Raw genomic sequence first — 19,307 nt, forward strand, 5'->3', positions numbered from 1 at the left:
AGTGTAGAAAGTGACTATGATCACTTACAGACACAGCATTATCTTAGGAACTACAATTCCCATAAAACCCACTTCCTGACAGCATCTACTGTATGTCACGACTCATCTATGTCATGGCTGTCTGTCCATGCTGACGTGCCACAGGTCCCTCCTAGTGCTGGCAGCTTCACCGTTGGTGGTCTGTTGTCAGAGGTCCACATGCAGAACAAATTAATACGGGATTCCTTTATTTATTTAATATTTTAAAAAAGAAAAAATCTTGAGAGAGTTTCCAGAGGAATTAATAGGAGCACTGCAGCTGGTACTGGGGAACTCCCAGCCTCATACATTTTAAATTCTCCCATTTAAAAATTTTACAAATACAGTACTGTTTAAATACAAAATTAACATCATAATTTCATAATTTTAAATTACTCTTAACTCCCATCAAACAGACACTGTTAACCTAAGAGCTTAACACATTTACAGTAACTAATAGTGTTTAACACCTTAAACCATAAACAGCAAAACACTGACATCACTAACCATAAAATAATAGAAAAAAACATGGGAGGGTTTCAGAGGAATTCCCAGGACAGGTATATCTGGTAGTGGGAATCTAACTACAAGTCAGAGTGAGGACGCTTCTCCTGACTCCTGTGCCAACACATTGCCACTTGGTTACATAAAGTATACATTGTATTCTTTTTATGTTTTTGGCTGGCTGACATCTTTATCCAAGGCCACTCACTATGGTTTTACTAGCCACGGGTGATGTTTCCACAGTCCAGTTAGTTCTCTTTAGTGTCTCAATTGTTAAAGACCTGGGAAGAAAAACAGACAGAGTTGCAGTTCATTGCCACTGGCCACACTCATCAGCAAGGGAGAATTGTGAATGATTTCCAATTGGTTGGTTCTCATGACCCACAAGGGTTACTGATTCTCATCTTATATGGGCTCTCTGTTTCTTAATTGAGTTAATTGCCTGTTCAACTGTGCTTTTATTTTTTTCCAACAATTGGGTAGTTGAAATTCCAGACTTTTTAAGTATCACTACCATTCAGCTATTTTTCTGAAAGATTAATAGGTTGCAGATTGATTGGAGAAAGTTTGAAATTCTAACCTGTGAAACTGACACAGAAGATGAGAGATCTTTTCTTTTATGTTACACTTTGGGTTACTCATATCTTTTGCTCTCCTGAGCAAAACTATATAGCTGCAAATTTCAGTTCTCAGGCAGATTTGCCAGGAGTACCAAATTAGATAAGAGTATAGAACACAATGAATAGAAGAAAAGGTCTTCAAATAATTTAGAAAAAAATGCAAGTTGACATTTAGTTGTAATGCAAACCTTTTTCTTATCTTTGGGGGCAATATAAACATTTGATATTGAATCTATCGCATCACACATGTATTCTTGCAAAGTTGTTTTTTTTTTATTTGTCTTCATTAAATGATCATCATTTTGACTTCTTGGGGAATTTGTCAAAACCCTCTTTTCTGAAAGGTTTTTTAAAAAAACGCAGGTTTCAACTTGCTGACAAGCATGCCTAGAATATTTAAAAGTTTTTTTTTCTTGTTGTTGTTTCTGGTATTTTACCTCTGAGATGAGCTGAGCAGTGTACTTCTGAGAGAATGTGTTGATGTACAGCAAAACTTTATCTGACATTGCACCAAAGGCTGATGCTTGCACAAACTTTCTGTAGGTTTTGAAATTCAGATTATTTGGGGCAGAAAATGTTAACTTTAATAACCAGTGCCAAAACATGAATTTATATACAGTATATAGAGAGAAGAAGAAGATGATGAAGGTGAATTTTAAGAACCACCTCCATAATTTGAAAAATCCTATCATTCATAAAGATATCCACTTTCTACAGCTCTTCATATTTCTTTTGAAGAGGAGATGGGTAGAGTGTGATTCAGGTTTTGTTCTGTGGAAAGAATGTGTTTAGATAAATAGGGAATGTACTGTGGGTTAGATCAAACAGGATGAATAAATAAATAGAAGGAATCTGGAACAGGGAAGTAGAATAAAGATTGTTGAACCAGGACTCCCAATGGAAAACTGTCTTTGTTGTTCCCCACAATATCACTGTTAAACAACAGCACTGTTTTAAACAGAATGCTAGCAACTTTCAAACCCATGTTGGAGTGCCTTATTTCTATGTTTCACAGATTTATTGGATGCAAAACAAATAGGCTGAATGCATATCACAATTCCATGATAAAAAAATAATTTATTTTGTTGTTGAGATATTCTGCTTTTTGTTCCAAACTGTATTCTCAGTAACATGGTTGATCTAAATATTTAATTAATGACATACAGTATATGTAATACTTTTTACCAGACTCTGAGGTGATTTGTCCATTGTTGGGAAGCTACAGTATATGCCACACTGTAGTGTGTTTTTGGTCAAAAGACATCCTAAACATAAACATATCAACATATTTGGGTTCCATATCTTGTTTGTTTTTGATGCATTCATGTGTTCCAAGTGTGTTTTAACCACTGAGGAAAATGGCTCTGAAAAAGAATTACAAGCCTGATTCAGAATTCAAAATAACAGGTTTGCGTGAAACTATTCAGATCAGCGATCTCCATTTTCATTACCATCCTTTCTTATGTTTATGCAAGCTCTAATTAAAAGAAATGTATTTTTTTCACGTCCCAGGAAGCTAGATTGCTTTTGATTGTAAATGTGATGTCCTCAAGAACTGTTCACTTTATAAAAGCCTGTCTTATCAAATAGAAGATTGGCTTCCACTGTGTTTATTCTAAAGCACATTGTCCTTTTTTTTGCTCTCTCTATAAATAAAGATTGGATTCCTTTGCTGAAAAACTGAATGAGATAAATTGTAGGTACCGGCACAGTATTTCATCTCAAAATTACAGGGTTAGATTTTGGAAGGAGATGCAAAACATAACAATAACAACACTACTACAATTGTTACTATGTCACAATACCAAGACTACTCAAGTCTGAAGTAAAAATAGCTAATAAGATCTTTCGACTGTGACAAAATGCTTTCTACACATAAATATATTTATGTTCCTTTGTGGCTTATACACTGCTTTCCATTTGTGGCAAATGCTGCAGTCCATTTAAAACAGGCCTTTTCAGACTGAATTTAAATGGTGAAAATTCAGTAGTGTCAGTGGACAGTAAATGATCTGTGCTGCTATGAGACAATAACTTAAAAATGACAGTCTAAAAAGGGAGAAGATAATGCATGTGTTTTATACACACGATAACTGTAATTCCATCTTAGAAACTAAAGAAGAAGTACATTTTTGGAGGTCTGGGTCCAGAGGTTGTCTTTATATTACGCATTGAGCTAGATGGTATCACAATGCATTTTGCTTTTTTTTCTCACATACAGAGTCAACAGTCTTTATCCCCCAGTATTCTTATTCCATTGAGGAAGATGCTGGAGAACTGATGATACCAGTCAGGAGAAGTGGGGATGTCAGCCAAGAGCTAATGGTCATGTGCTACACTCAGCAAGGTACCATAGGGCCTGATCCCTGTGTACATTCTCAAGATAATTTAATGTTCTTTGGAAGGAATAGCTCACTGCTTTTTAGTGTTCATTTTTTTTTTCATTTCTTTTTTATTGCTGATGCCACAGTTTTGCATCTCAACCCATATTGTTTAGTGCTTAAAAAAAATATAATCTTTGTTGTTGCTACACTGCGATTAAAACTGCTGGAATTTTAGGAAGAATTTTTTTTCTTTTATAAAACTGGAAAGTAAGAAAAGTAGAATTCGATAAAAGGATTGTGGTGGTTGCTATCCATATGCCCCAGATGAATTCTAACATGTCAAATACTTATCATTATGATTTATGATTCAACATTTTAAATATGTAATTTAGAATATATAGGTAATTAAAAACTATAATTCATATGCTAGGAATATGACATCTAAGTATGAAAAAATAGTTTAATCAAAAGTAATTTTCTCAAGACTAATAATACAGTTTTGTATTGTATTTAAAGAAACAAAATTCAGATAGTGTAGACAAGACAAGAGAAACAATCAGCTAGGTAAAGCAAGGCTTTTATGCACTCAGTACCCAGTACAAAGAAATGTGAAAATAACATTTGAATTGACATTTTTTATTAGCTTTCTTAGTAGACAATTGGTTTGCTTATGATTTTAATTATGTAGCTGGGGTTTTACAAAAAATAGAAAAAATATGTTAACCTTATTAGCCTTATTTCTTGTCAAGTAGTTAAAGAATGATCACTTTATGAAGCTCTAATGTTTCAGCTGCTGGCCCAGATGAGCTAAAGCTTTTTAGAACTATTCTAAAGGTAAATGTAATGTAGGCATATGCATCACAAAGTTGTAGCATACAGTAGCTCTCCCAAGAGAGCTCCAGTTTCCCTCAGTGATAGGCTGGCCTTTTGCCACCATGGGCTTGTCCACTATTCATGTGGGTTTGATCTAGGAGAGGTCTGAAAGAAGGTGTTTGCAGGTGACATTTCTCTGGCACCTTTTGTTTCCAGCCACAGCCACGGGCACCATTCCCAGCACAGTGCTGTCGTACTCGGACTACATCTCTAGGCCCGAAGACCACACCAGCGTGCTGCGCTTTGATAAGGATGAGACGGACAAGTTCTGCCGGGTCGTTATAATCGATGACTCACTTTACGAGGAAGAGGAGACCTTCAATGTGACCCTGAGTATGCCCATGGGTGGGCGCCTTGGTCAGGAGTACCCATCCACCAAGGTTATTATCCTGCAAGACCTGGATGACGGTAAGCAGCAGTAAACATGATGAAGGTAAACATGTTTACCATGTGTAGATTTGTTTCTAAAAAACTTTTTAAAAATAATTTAATATGTTATCTTTTAATAAAAAAATAAATGCTCAAAGGAGACACGGTGCATGGCACAGTGGTTACAATTGCTGGCGCACAATGCAGGGACCCTGGGTTCAATTCCTGGGGTGCCATAGCCAGGTGCTATGGTTTTCTTCCACTGTCCAAAGACATGCTGGCAGGTTAATTGGTTTCTGTTAAATTGGCCCTAGTGTGAGTGTGTGTTGTTTTGTGTTTGTCTGCTCTGCAATGAGGTGGCATCCCTTCTGGGGTGTATCCTGTCTTGCGCCCACTGCTTCCTGAGGTAGGCCCCAGGCTGACGTGACTCTGAATTGAATAAGTGGTTATGGAAAGCAATGTGATGATTATAATTTGTCACATCAGCGCATCATGGTTTAGCCCTACATTCTAGCACACAGCATAAATCGATCTTCACTCCTGGTGGTGAAAGAAAGGGTATGCAGTCTTTTTTTTTAATTTTATCTGTGGAATGTGGTGAAGTGAGAGAGGAATGCTGAGCTATCATCGGCTTACCTGTGATGTAAACCTTAAATGCATGACGAGTTTAAAAACAATAAATGCAATGGAAGGAGTTCAGCTTTAATGTGAAAAGTGAGAGCAAAAAGTTGGAGCAATTTTTGCAGTGGAGCAAAGTGATTTAAAAGTTAATTCACATTCGCAGTTGTATTGAACCAGACAAGACAACTCTATGGGACTTGCTGAAACCTGTCAAGGTAACAAGTGGAAGACACATAGAAGTGGAAGTGGAAGACCAGAATACAAGAAGCCTGTCGAGCTCTAAAGACGCCATTCTGTCCTTGTTGTAACTTGCACACTTCACTTTTTCTGCATCACCTGAATGACTCCCTTATCACACATCTCCAGGCAGATGCATGGAGCAATCTGGGTGTTATCTCTCTATTCTCCTATTCTTGTTCTTCAGCACCTTAAGGGTAAACATTCATATCTTTTCAGTTATCTCAGGAAGGATCGCTGTGTAAAATGTTTAGAAAGCAAAGGGAAGGAAAGTTAGAAGTACAAACCTGACCTATTCACCGAATCCAAAATGATTCATTTTAACAAGAGCATAAGATGTCATGCGGCTCCTGGACCTGGAATACACATAACGTTTCAAGTGTCAGATATTTTAGGTCAAAAATGTCCTTTAAAGTATCTGTGTAGGTGTTATTGTATATTTACATTAATGCATAAATATGATTGTTTATCTTCTGGTGTGAAATTTATATGATGATAAGACATTCAGTAGCATTTGACAGGATAGAAAGAAAAATGTATTCTTTGGACAGTTATGACTCAGTCCAAGCTTTCTAAGGAATGAATTCTTAAAATTTGATTTGAATGATATTCTGGATTTTTTTATAATTATTATAAGTATAATCATTTTGATTTCTATTGACAATCCTTTAAAACAAAAAATAAATAATGTTTAGTATAGTGAGCCAATAAATAACCTACACACCACGACATTGTATACTTTTTTGAAAAATGAGATTTCAGGTCTTACTTCCAGTTTTAAATATAAGAGAAGAAAAGCTCATGTGCTGCTCACTCCCTGCATACTTCAAATATCTTAAGAGAAATCCCCCTCACTGAACAGGCTGCACTGTGTTTTCTGTGGGAATGAAAAATACTCCCAACAAGAGCTCTGGGCTCAGCAAAAATTTAGAGGATATTTTCTTTTTCCTGCAACACAAGACAGCATTTCTAAGACTGGCTTTAAAGAAAGCACAATCTCAGCAGTAAGCATTAATATATGTTGATATGGGTCTTTCCTTAAGTAAAAATAACCCATGGCTTTTATGTGGAGGTTTGTGCAGGTCGGTGGACACCATAATCACACCAAAGGTTATTTTGTTTAAATGTGTTCAACGCCTCTTTTTTTTTAAAGAAAGCTAACTTTTTAATATTTTTTAATGAAAGAAGTTCTCACAGAGTTACAAGCATCCTTACTTGATAACTGTTTCCCTTCCTTGTTTAATGGTTTTTTTATTGTCAAATTGTGGTTTTACGTCTATGTCATACAGTAGTGCTTTACCCTCACGCATATTCTATTTTTATTAGCAAGCACCATTGCAAACTTGCAATGTTTTGACAATTTCCTCTGCATACAAATTACTTTTTTCAGCATGATGACATAAAGCACAAGTAACTCATATCTGAAGCCAACTACCTTCTGTACCATGACTTTCTAGTGTAATGAGCTCTACAGCCTCAATAGGTGTCTGCTTTGTACTTGCTGAACATAATCAGCAAATGACAGCGTGCACTGGAGGGTGACTCAGCCCAAGCAGTTATCAGGCCTGCCTAATTGCTGTATGCTGTATGTTGTTTTAATATAAAGGGATCTATTCCCCTAAAGCTGAAAAGTTCATCTACAGCACAGATGAAGCCTACACAATGAAGGAGCTTCTGTGAATGAGACACCTGTTTCTGAGTATCATAGCTTTTATATGGCTATAACTAGAACATGTCAGTCCTTAAAATAGATTCTCTTACTGTAACTGAGATTTCAAAGTTCAAGAAAACTGCAAAACATACAATAATAAGCTTGGACTAGCTGGGCCTTTGACTGTACTTAGGACTGACAGGAGTATAGTATGAAATCCTGAATCATGATCCATTCCAACTGTAAAACTCAAGATGGTGCACAGTGACTCTTGACCTTGAGGCAAGGTAATCCACTGCAGTGCCATGACACCTGAATGCAATGGAGCACGTTCACCTCCTGGAATTCAGACCACTCGTAATCCCATGCATGGGGGGAAAAACACTTCAAAGCAAAATCCTAGTAATCAACATTTACTGTAAAGTGCACTTTTAGTAATTGGAGGCAGTACTGTTTCTGAAATAAGTTTTAATTCAGATAGCATTACAGATACGTTTTAGCATAACAGTGCCATCATCAGAGTTATCACATTTCCATTTTTTAACTTAAAGAAAGCTTTTATTATAGTCTATTCCATGTTCATGCAGATTAGACATGTTTTCCACTTGAAGAACAAAGAAGTGTATTGTTTTACTTCGATCATCTCGACATCCTCTCCCTTTCACGTTTTTCTTCAGAAGTAGTCAAGAGTTTAGGTGTAGACCTTAAGTACTTATCTCTGAAGGAGGTTTCTTTTCTGCCACTCTGCAGTTCTCATCTGCGGGAGGCAGTTGTTCCAAAGGTGATCATTGTTTTGCTGCTCACAATTCTCATTCATGTAAAAGCATTTCTCACACAGGGGAGTGAACAGGTAGCACTTGGATTTTCCAGAAGCTATGGGAGTGGATTGAAATCTCCAGTAAATCTTACTGGGGTGAAATTGCAACAATGCCAAAGGTCAAGCTTTTAATAATGCACCTACAGGTCTTTCCTGTTGAACCCAGACCCTCAGAAATCACTCTCTCAGCTCCCAACAGGAGGGTGACTCACTGAATAAGGACATATTCGCTTTTACTCCCTCTTCTGTGTTTTTTTGTTGTATTGGTGTGAATCATCAAGTCCCCATGACTTGTTATCTGCCCCTTGTATTGAACAGGCTAATGTTTGCACTGTTAGTCCAATAAGTCAGAGGAAAGGAATTCAGTTCTAGATTGTAAAGAAGTAATAACAGGGATAACTGCAAATCTCACCTCCTCCGTAGTATACTGTACATAGGTGTCCCCAAAATGCATAATCAGACTTGGATGGTTTTCAGCAGCCTTATTCATTTCTTATGACATTTTCTCAGGTAAATGTGTAGAATACAATTCCAGTATGAGAACTATCTTGTAGTCAAAATTGATTTCAAGCCATTTTGACAGTAGAAACTTTTTTTTTAAATCAAAGGTTTATGAGTCTAGAAGCAAGTGGATTTGGGAGTTTTGGGAAAAATCCATATTTAAAAGGAAGTGCCTATTAATTTACACACAGAAGAAGCAAATAATGTTCAAGGACATTCATGGCAGGGGACGAAAAGGAATTTCAAAGTACTAGTCAATTTTATCATTGCCAACACAGATTCCAGTATTTTATTTTATTTGTTTTGGCCCAAATACTGTAGATGCCTTAGTTTGCCAGAATTAGCTTAGCCAAAATCAAAATATTCTTATTTCAAATACGTTTTTTACTACTTACGTTTCCCAGTGAAGACATACTGTTCAAAAGACAGCTATTTCATTTCACCTTAAAATGACATGGATCTGACTGGTTCAGTTTCAGCTCTGTTGAAGTATAATTTGACAGTATGTACCCATCTTAAGTGATTTAAATGTGACTTGCACTAGGCGTGGAAAACAGTGATCCATTGTAGAAGTGTGCTTCATGTATTGTTTTATTGTTAGCTGCACAAAATATTAAGATTCTCATGTCAAGACCTTGCTAGGAGAAAACATATCCCTGAGGCTATTGTCTGAAAGTATTGTTTTTCAGTGATGAAGCTGTTGGGACACATGTACTGTACTTGTTTAAAAACAAATGTAGTGATGCTGTATCTTCTGTTCTTACAGATATTTCAGTAGGTAGTTATGTCAGCATGTGTAGGCTGCAAAGGAACAAGTAAAGGTTTATCCCGTGCTCAAAGGAAAAGAGAAGAAATTCCATTCCTTTCTGCATGGAATAAACCTTTACCTGTTTCTTTTACGTATATTGTTTTGATTGGTTTCCTTCTTAATCAGATAATTATGATGGAGGTTATTCACACTTTTAAAATTATACACACGTTTAGTATCCAAGATGGTACAGCTCTGCAGCACAATCACATTCCAAAACTGTTTTGAGTGTTTCATATTTAATGTCCCTCACTTAACAACCACTGTCACTAAATCATTTAACATTTTATAGCAGTCTACAGAAAGACACAATAGGGTTCTTGCAGTTAATATTCTGATTTAAGTTAAATGTACAGTACGTGTGAAAGCAAACAAAATAAAAAAAGTGTAGTGGCTTATATAGTGTTATGCCCCCGATAAACTGCAACTTACAGTGCAGAAAATTTTTTCCTACAGTTCTTTAGTGTAGTGCATGCTTGTTTAATTTTCTTCTTTACCTAAAAGATTATGACAAGGTTTGAATTGTCATACAGAAGCCAGAATTTTGTCAAAACAGCGGCTAAAAATAATGCTGAATTCTAGATTCATGTGCTAGAAACTCGGTCTTCTAAGAGTAAAACACAGTGATTGAAATGCTTTTATACTTCTTTTTTCCGCATTGTGGAATCCATTCTTCTACTCTCCTACCTGCAACAGAAGGTAACATTCAAATTATTTAATGTACTAAACCAGGGGTCATTCTTCACAGCACCTGTTCCTGCCACTGAAGGGTCTCTGGAGTGCAGTTCATATGTGTTGCTGTTATTAAGGAGCTACTGTATGTACTCAGCCAGCAGCTCACCAAATCAGCCTCACTGCAGGGTTTCAAACACAAGGAATCTAGCACCCCCTACTGAACAGAAGAATCCTCAAGCTTGTCTACTCATTTCATTTATTATAAATTCACCGATGCTTTGAAGGCTGTTCTGAATCTGATCAATATCATTCAGGTTTAATCATTATGACTACTTTAATCATATGGAGCTAACTCCCTAGGCACATATATATTTAAAAGTGTGCTGTTAATAAGAAATAAGAACCAACAGGTATTTTAACATGTACAGTATTTTTCTAAAGTAGTATAAAATATGTAATCTTTGTAATCTATATGTAATTCTTTTTCAATATCACTTCAGAAAGATGAGTTCTCTTTGAAGAAAGGTAAAGTTCAAAGTAAATTGGTTTATTCACTGTATTATATATCATATGATACAGTATATATTTTTATAAAGGCACATGCATGAAAGAGAAGTTAAGTTCAGCAGACAAGCAAAGCAGACTGATGAAATGGACAACCAAAGGGATTTTTTCAGTATTTCCATCTACCAGTTTCTGCTTTTATTGTATTAGCCAGGGAATGTTTCTGGCCGTGTTCTAACATAGAGAGCACATAAACTCTCGTCATCAGTCACCAGGTGCTGAACAAACTGTCTTTGAAACGCATTCTGTTGTTCCGTTTGGTGATGAGATTGGTGGGACTCATGTTCAAGTGATTTCTGAATGAAAATCACACACCCTATTTTGGTGGTAAAAAGCTTCATGTAGGCAGATCAGAGTTATATGTTATGTATTTTTCGCTGGTGTTGAAACTTGAAGGATCAAGCAGACTTGCTGTAACTATGATTTAAAATCAAATAAATAGTTTGTATCCAGCGTATCCAGACATACTGTACAATATCGTGCTGATAAGACGGATGAATGAAGAGTCACTTCGGAGTCTCACGTCAAGGTCTCAGTTTTCGGCATAAAATAGCGTCTCCTGGAACAGTGCTTTCTAGTTTTTATTTAGGAGATCCACAAAAGTGCTGAGCTATATTTTTACCTTTTCTTCAAAGCTTTTATAGATGTATGGTAGAAAAATGCACATAATGGTTAATTTTATAAAGAATAAAACCCATAGCCGTTTTAGACTGTGTGAAAAAATTAATTGCTCTTATAAGGCACTGAAGAGTTCAATATTTACAGATGCTAGCTAACTGAAAAAAGAAATCGGTCTATAGATCATCACAAATGGATTTAACAAAACAGGAAGCATAGACCATATTATATGTTACATAATATGTTGCTTTCCTGATCACTGTAAATGGGCTATCAATGTGCCAATTAGTGCAGTTAAGAATAATATTCCTTAGACTTGACATTTCAAAAATGACCTTGAATTTTGTGAACCTTTTTTTCCTAATACCATAAAACGTGATATTACAAGTCCGGTTGTGAAATAATTAGCAGGATAATTAACAAAAAATGAATTTCTCAATTACTCAACAGAGGGATTTACGTTGTAAATACTTCTAATCTTGGGTTGCACAAAAGCACTATTTGCACTGCCTGCAGAATCTTTTTTTTCTACAGTCTTTAAGTACTCAATAACTGAACCTTAGCTGCAAGATGGAAATTGCATTATCAGTAATAGTGACAAGATGAAAAATTATGCAGTGATTCAGTGGAGAACAGTATCTCCAACAAAATAATCTCACTTTTTATCACTGCATTTCACACTGACCTATTTTATGGCCAGGGATGGTGCTGGGGGCTTGTAAATTATTTGTTTTCTGTGTATTTCCAAAAACTCCTCTGAGCCAAGAAGAAAAAGGGTTCTGAACTTATATTTCATTCTCCTTTATCTGTGTCTAGGCTAAGTGTTGCTGGCAAAGACTAGCTGTTCAACTGCTGCTGTGCTCCTTCATATCAAATCAGGACGTAGAGAATGCAGACTTCGCTTTCTGGCCAGATGGCTTCATCTGCCAAGAACAAGTGAATATAAACATGTATGGATATGTTCTTATCACAGCTTGAAACTAATGATTCAGTGAACACAACATATTTGGCTATTATTATTAAATCCACAAAGCTAATGGATTGCATTTACCTTTTCATGTGCAATTGGACCAAGCTCTTGCCAATTATTTGTAAAACTATACATACCATTATATATATACAGTATATACAATTTTTTTAAGAATGTTATGGGTTTAAGTTCTGGTATAGTTTTTTAAAAATCTATACTAGTCTTAAAATCTATACCATCTTTGCTGCAACCTGTGTAGATGTTAACTGTTCACAATTGTTATTGTGATAATTTCATATTGATCATGCTGGATTCACTTTTAGTTCATTTCTTTACTTTAGTTCATTATCTTTATCTCCAGGATTTTAGCATTTCCGTTGTCTAGCTATTACTGTAGGTTGTTTTTTTAGAATATCTATATTCTTATTTACTGCTGCTTAGCCATAAGAAGCTTAAGCAATATATAACACACTTCCAACTCTATAAAGTAGAAGAACGTAATCGAATAGACATCAGACAGGTTTCTGTATCCATGTGAACCTGAAGTCTAATATCCGTGATACTGTTTGTTGCTTAGTGATTCAGCTACTCACTGGCACAGTTATTGCATGAGTGCCTTACCTTCATTTGAGCAGCAAATGCTGCAGTGCTTTCGTTAATTCAAACTTTGCAAGCTGAAGCATTTTTATTGGAAGAAATCCAGCCGAGACCTTTTCTTTAAAAAAAAGTGCTCTCGTACTTCTATTTTTCTGCACTGGCATGTGTTCTGCAAAGATTGTCATAGATCCTTTCCTTTGTAGATTTTACATTTTTATCTGTTAACTACAGGATGCCCAAAAACCTGCTCCTGGGAAGCTGGATAAATGCAGGATTTCTAGGGCTCTAAATCCTTCAGCTACTTTAGACTTGAAAAGTCTATTGGTAAATAATTTGTGGAATTACAGGACAAAAAACAAAAGGTATCATGGTCCTCAAGGACAAGATTTACTGAAATGGTTATGTGTACCATTTCATATCTGGGTCGGACATTATTGGAATGCATAACGGTATGCCGTTATTATTCAATCAAAAATCCTTGGGGCTCTGGTTTTCTCAGAAGAAAGTAGTACTGAATTATTTTTTCCCCTTGTCCTGCTGAACAAATATCCATATTCATCGAAGACAGGAGTGATTTTTTGGAAGGTACTGTAGAAGGTCAAACATACCAGCAGTAGTTGACCCTTCTGTAATTATCAGGGTGGGGATGGAAGGTGAAAGAGTTCATGGACCAGAGGTTTATCACCTAGCTAATGGGCCATGACCCTTTGAAGCCAGTTATTTGTCTGTTTTAGAAAATATCCTTATCTGATAGCAGTCCACTATTGAGACTGGGCTCCTGCCACAAGCTACAAAAGGACTCCGGTCTAATTATTTCTGAAGCAAAGTGGAGATCACCTGATTAGTTTCACCAGTCCCCGGTTGTTTAATTTGTCTGCCATGGCCCACACTGTGTGATCCCACAATCTTTCAGGTGCTGTTTCCTAACTTCTATGGGCTCTTCATAAACATCACTACAGTTATGATGAGGGAGAAAAATACTTGTCTAGACCTATTCATATTCAATCCTTTGTATTATTGTTGTTATGGGATTCAGAAAATTCTCTTATCGTGATATTGCGAGATAAGGAAATTTTTCAAATTTGTCACAAAACTTAACGTTTCTCATAGCTAAATTTTAAAAGACTTAAAGACTGTTAAGGTTATTTTTTTGTTGTGTGTGCATTATGGTGGTTTTTAAAGTAAAAATAAAATGCAAAGACGTCAGAGGAACAGTTGTATTCTACTGTTGTACATTTTTAAAAATCCTGGTATTGAAACACCAAAATGTCCAAACACATTTTTAAGGCAACGGTTTCAGACTAATTCTTCAGTGAAAACAGAGCCCTCAATATCTGATAACAAGAGGTGCTGTTGCAAATAGTCATGTTTAAATTAATGCAATTAAGGTTTAAACAGCTCAGGCCATACAGACAAGCCAAAAGTGTTGAATGATTCCTTACTGTATTTTAAGTGAGTGTATAAAAAGTCTTAATTCTTTGTTTAGGTAATGCATCGATAGAACATAAAATATGATGCTTTTAACACTTACCAGTAATGGAAAATCCAAACAAAATACTTAGTAGTGGAGGTAACTAGAAAAATAGAAACAAAATACAAGCTCTAGTGTTGATTGTCATAGAAACATAATATAGACTTGTTAGCAAATGTATCTGTCAGTAAGAATGTCAGGTGGATGTTTGATTGTTCAGTGGTGTGTTGTGGTGCTGTTGAGGCATGTCAGGGAAAATTAATCTTATCACCCATTACAGATATCAGATTGAAACATGGATAAAGGCTGTCATGGATACCAAAGTTTAATTTGCCCCAGTCTATCTTTATTCAGATTGACATACTGTTGAATGGTTCTCTGTATCTCCTTGATACCTCCATATTAGGTCCTATGTCATTTCCAGAACCCCCTGCGGGTGAAGGCATCGATTTTAATAGCTCTTCCTTTTCTAAACTCAGCACCTGTTCGCCATGGCACTGTCATTTCACTCTGCTGCTCAGCAGACTCTTTGTGATGATGCTTCCTGAAAGTGTTCACTCCTTAGCGGCCAGAAGTGATAGAATTGTTTCCATAGTAACAGCTGCTCTGAGGCAGAATACTGAGAAACTAGGATGGCCAGAATGGTGTTTGGTAAAATGAAAATACAGTTTAAAGCTAAAAACTCATTCTTTATGATCTGTTTCTCTGTTCTTAAGATGAAATATTGAAGCAAAAGCTGATCAATCGTGTTTTATGTTCGTACAATGTTTAATTAACATTAATGGTATGTAGTTGCATAATAACGACAGTCTTTGTTTAAATGTTTTTGCTTTTTGCTCTTTTCTTCTTCTCTCTCAGCTGCTTCCCTCTTTCCACCTTCTTGCAGCATCTGCACAGCACTGTGGGATTCTGGGGGTTTTCCCCCACAATGGCTGAGAAAGAAAATGATAATCTTTTTTTTTAAATTAAGAACTATATAATGTGTTACTTAAAAAAAAGGTTTATGACAAATATACACATACTTTACTGTACAGGTAGTTCTTTATTTATAAGACATATGCATTCCTGAATAAATATTTAGAAAAAAAGTTCAAACACATTTACAGTATAAGGTATTTAGAAGGTTTAATGAACATTAATAATGACAGTTGTAAAAGTCCATTTCTTTGTTTAAATCTTTTTGCTTTTTGCTCTTTTCTTCTTCTCTCTCAGCTGCTTCCCTCTTTCCACCTTCTTGCAGCATCTGCACAGCACTGAGGGGTTCTGGGGGGTTTCAGCCTGAAAGAGACAAACAAGAACAGGGATCAGGGCAAACAAGACACTAAATCTTACAAAATGGCCACATCTACTGTAGTTATGTTCCCACCTCAAACTCAATCCAATATTGTGTCAAATAGTGGGGCATTTCTTAACATTTTACATCATTGTTACTATACATTTACCTACTGTAGATGAAAATATAGTTATACCAAAATAAAATTGACTTTGCATTCTTTTAGATTTTGCTTCGTTTAAGGCTATCTTTCTCACTGTGATGTCTCTTTGCCCATCTCAGAAGGCAGTATAAACAGTGAGCTGTCCCAATGTAGTCTATTACCACAATCAGTTGTTTTCTGGTTATTTCTCCAAACTTTGGCCTTTTTCTGAAGAGAACCCATCTACTCTCATCAATTTCCCCAACAGTTTGATGTAGAATTTCTAAGACTTTACTTTCTGTCTTCACCTTTTCCTCCTGTACAAGTAAGACAGGCCCATCTTCTGGGTTTTTAACCAGATCAATTTTTAATTCTCCTTCTTTGTCATTTTGTGGGGATTCATATTTGTTCAGTGGGTGTTGCCTTAATGTTGCAATCTCTTCCTCAGGTGCTGGTTTGACAGGTACTTTTTCTGGGTCTTCAAGCACTACAATATTTAATTAACCTTTTTTGGCATTTTGAGGGCATCTATCTTTTTCCAGTGGGTTTTGTCCTGCTGGTGCAATCCGTTCCTCAAGTTTTGGCATGACAGATCCTTCTGGGTCTTCAACCAGGACAATATTTAGCTTGTCCTCTTCAACATATGGAACCAACGCATATTTGTACTGTGGGCACTGCCCTGCCGTTGTAAGGACAAAGGCCAGCAGTAACTTCACCTCATAAAAGCAAGTGTGCAAATGCCTGGTTTAGATTCCAATCATGACTTTCTGATGCTTGAAACCCTGATGTTATTATGACATCACATTGGCAGAGTATTCTGTAGGTTTTTTAAAAAATGCTTATCTTTTTTTAAAAAAAGAAACAAAGGCAAAGACCTAATTAATGCGTAAAAAAAGTACATAACAAATATACACTTACAGGTAGTTTTCAGTTCATATGACACATACAGGACATTTCTGGATAAGTATTTGGAAAAAAAAAGATTAAACACAGTTGTAAGGTATATAGAAAATTTATTGAACATTAATAATAAATGTAATATTGACAGTAGTACAGTCCATGTCATTTGTTTAAATCGCTTTGTTTTTTGCTGTTTTCTGATTCTTCTCTCCCAGCTGCTTCCCCCTTTCACCTCTTTGCAGTTTCTGCACATGACTCAGGGATTTTCGGGGTTTTCAGTCTGAAAAAAGCAAACCAACAACAGGGGTTAGGAGAAAAAAGAAACTAAATTTTACTACATCTAGTAACTTACCCCACCGTAAACTAGAAGTGGTCCAGCCACATGAAGACTAACATTCTATAAAATATTTGAATGCAGGTTCTGGTTTATTTTCCTATTTTACACTTCTTAAGCCTGAAGCAGTCCTTTTACCTTTCTCCTTGCCAGATATCTCTTAGCTCCACTTAGCAGACAGTATAAACAGTGAGCAGTTCCAGTGTACTCAAAGAGAAGGGTCAGCCTTTTACTGCCTCTTTCTCTGGGTTTTGTCAGTTCACTGAAGAGTGCCCACCCTCTCTCTGAGATTTTCTCAACACTTTCAAGTGGGGCATCCAGGATGTTTGCTGTTAGGCCTTTGATTTCTATCTTAATCTCCTCCTCTTGCACTGGTCCTTCAAGTTTATAAACTGGTCCTTCTACTAGATCCTAAATCAAAGCATTATTTAATCCTCACCCTCTTGTACAGTACTTTTGAGGGGACTCAAATTTGTAAGCACATTATTTCTCTATCGTTGCAATTCTCTTCCTTTTGTCCTGGTTGCATAAGTCCAGGGTTCAGAAATAGGTTGTTTCTGGTTTGTTTACAATGTGCCACGACATCTAACTTTTTTAGCTGAAATAAAGTTTGTCCTTCATTTTTGAGAAGTGGTTTTCGAAGATACTTTTTGCTAGTGCGGTGAATGACTATGAAACAAAAGAAGATGAAGTAAACAACGACAAATAACCAACAAAAAGTCCAATACAGACCCTACAATCATCTTAAGCATCACCTTTAGGAAAGTAGAATTATGATGCTTCCTTATGCACAACAGATTGAGAAATGCTACAGTCCTATTGTGAAGTGCAAGTAAACCTGTGTGTTTATAAGGTATGAGCTGAGAGAACTACATTCATCATACTAAGAATTAATAATTTAACTGTCTTCTGTTTCCAATGGAAACCACTTCCATGCTCTTCTGGTTGTGACCCACCCATCCTTTTCTCTTTCAGCTCCAGTCTTTTATTTCGGAGATGTGGAATACCATGTGGATGAGAGTGACGGCTATGTGGAGGTGCGCGTGTGGAGAACTGGAACTGACCTCTCTAAGACCGCCACCGTCACAGTGCGGTCCCGCAGGACAGACCCTGTGTCTGCAGAAGGTAAGACAAGTCACAGATGGGTAACCGTTTAGAGAATCATTATACCACATTGTCTAGGCACATTGCATCCCAAAAGCCAAATTTTACACGGGATCTACAAACCAGCTATTGACACCACAGTCTATCGCAGGCAGACTGAAGTATTTTATCAAAATTCATGTCACTCAATGGCAATTTTGTGTGTGATTTTCAGACATGATTATTTGCAGACCTAAGTGCAATATTGCAACTATCAATAGTCTTCAGGTCTTGATTTGCAGGTGTTAGTGCAATATGAGTTGATTAGACCTGCAAACCTGCAGTGCACTTAGATTGTAACTTTTAGTTCAGTTTGCAAAGCATCTGTCCTGCGCTCCTATTTTCTAAAAAAAAGTAGAAGTCAAAAGACAAGTTAGAGTAAAAGCCATAAAGAGTCACTTGAGTTGTCAGGTCAGTGTCTCATTACGTTCATCACTTTAACATTGTAACATCTGGACTCTGGATTTCCATCTTTATCAGGACATGAAGGAAATGTATCCCTACAAATTTCTTAGGACAATGTTTTGTTATGCATAGCTCACCAGCGCATTGGGCAGACTAAGGTAAACCCTTGCTCATTAAAAAAGAAAAGGACTGCAAGTTGGGGTACATTTGTGTGCTGAATAATAACCCTCATTGGCCACAGAAGTCTGGAGTCTTTCTAACGTTAGGAGAATAAATGAGTGGGAAATTTGTGGGGAATCAAGTGAGCTTAGGAATGCAAACATCTTCAAGTCATCATGGCTTATGACTGCCCTAGGGCTTTGGAAAGGTACGAGGCACAGTGCTGTCAGGTTTGTGTTCTTTTGAATGAATATAGATCCTATGGAATGTAAACTTTTCCTCCTGCTGTGGATTGCACACACTTCTTTCAAGGGGATGAACTTCACAAGTTTGGAATCTGTCTGCTTAACCTCCTACCTATCTGCAGACTTCAGCAAGCTCCACCCTATCTCCCTCCTTTATAAGGCCCTCCTTTTTGTTTTTTCTATTTCAGCAAATTGAAAATATTTCATTATTTATCTTATCTCTCTAGGTTTATAGGTTCTGCAGGCATAAGCAAACACGTTGCACATTACTGGGTCATAGTCTCCTGTGAAAGGTTAAGAATGAAAAGATGACATTAGTGCTGATATTTTTCACAGCAGGAAAGAATTTGCTGTGGAAATAAAACCCCAACAAGAACCAACCCAACAAAGAAGTCAGGAGTGAGCAGTTAATTCAGTGTCACATTCCATCATTTTAGTAGTATCATGGTTAAATAACATTTTTTATCC

The 19,307-nt window shown here is 36.5% G+C and overlaps 1 protein-coding gene across 1 annotated transcript in view; it reads left to right on the forward strand.

Moving 5' to 3' along the window:
* Positions 1-19,307, forward strand: part of LOC148830658 (FRAS1-related extracellular matrix protein 2-like) — a 99,324-nt gene that overhangs the window by 52,501 nt on the left and 27,516 nt on the right. Inside the window, exons 5-7 of the mRNA XM_088922537.1 lie at positions 3,364-3,489; positions 4,496-4,747; positions 17,863-18,012. Coding sequence (XP_088778663.1) covers positions 3,364-3,489; positions 4,496-4,747; positions 17,863-18,012 — 528 coding nt within the window. The remainder of the gene's footprint in view (positions 1-3,363; positions 3,490-4,495; positions 4,748-17,862; positions 18,013-19,307) is intronic.

This window comes from Atractosteus spatula, chromosome 7, assembly GCF_055471065.1.
Source record: "Atractosteus spatula isolate fAtrSpa1 chromosome 7, fAtrSpa1.hap1, whole genome shotgun sequence".
Classification (NCBI taxonomy): domain Eukaryota; kingdom Metazoa; phylum Chordata; class Actinopteri; order Semionotiformes; family Lepisosteidae; genus Atractosteus; species Atractosteus spatula.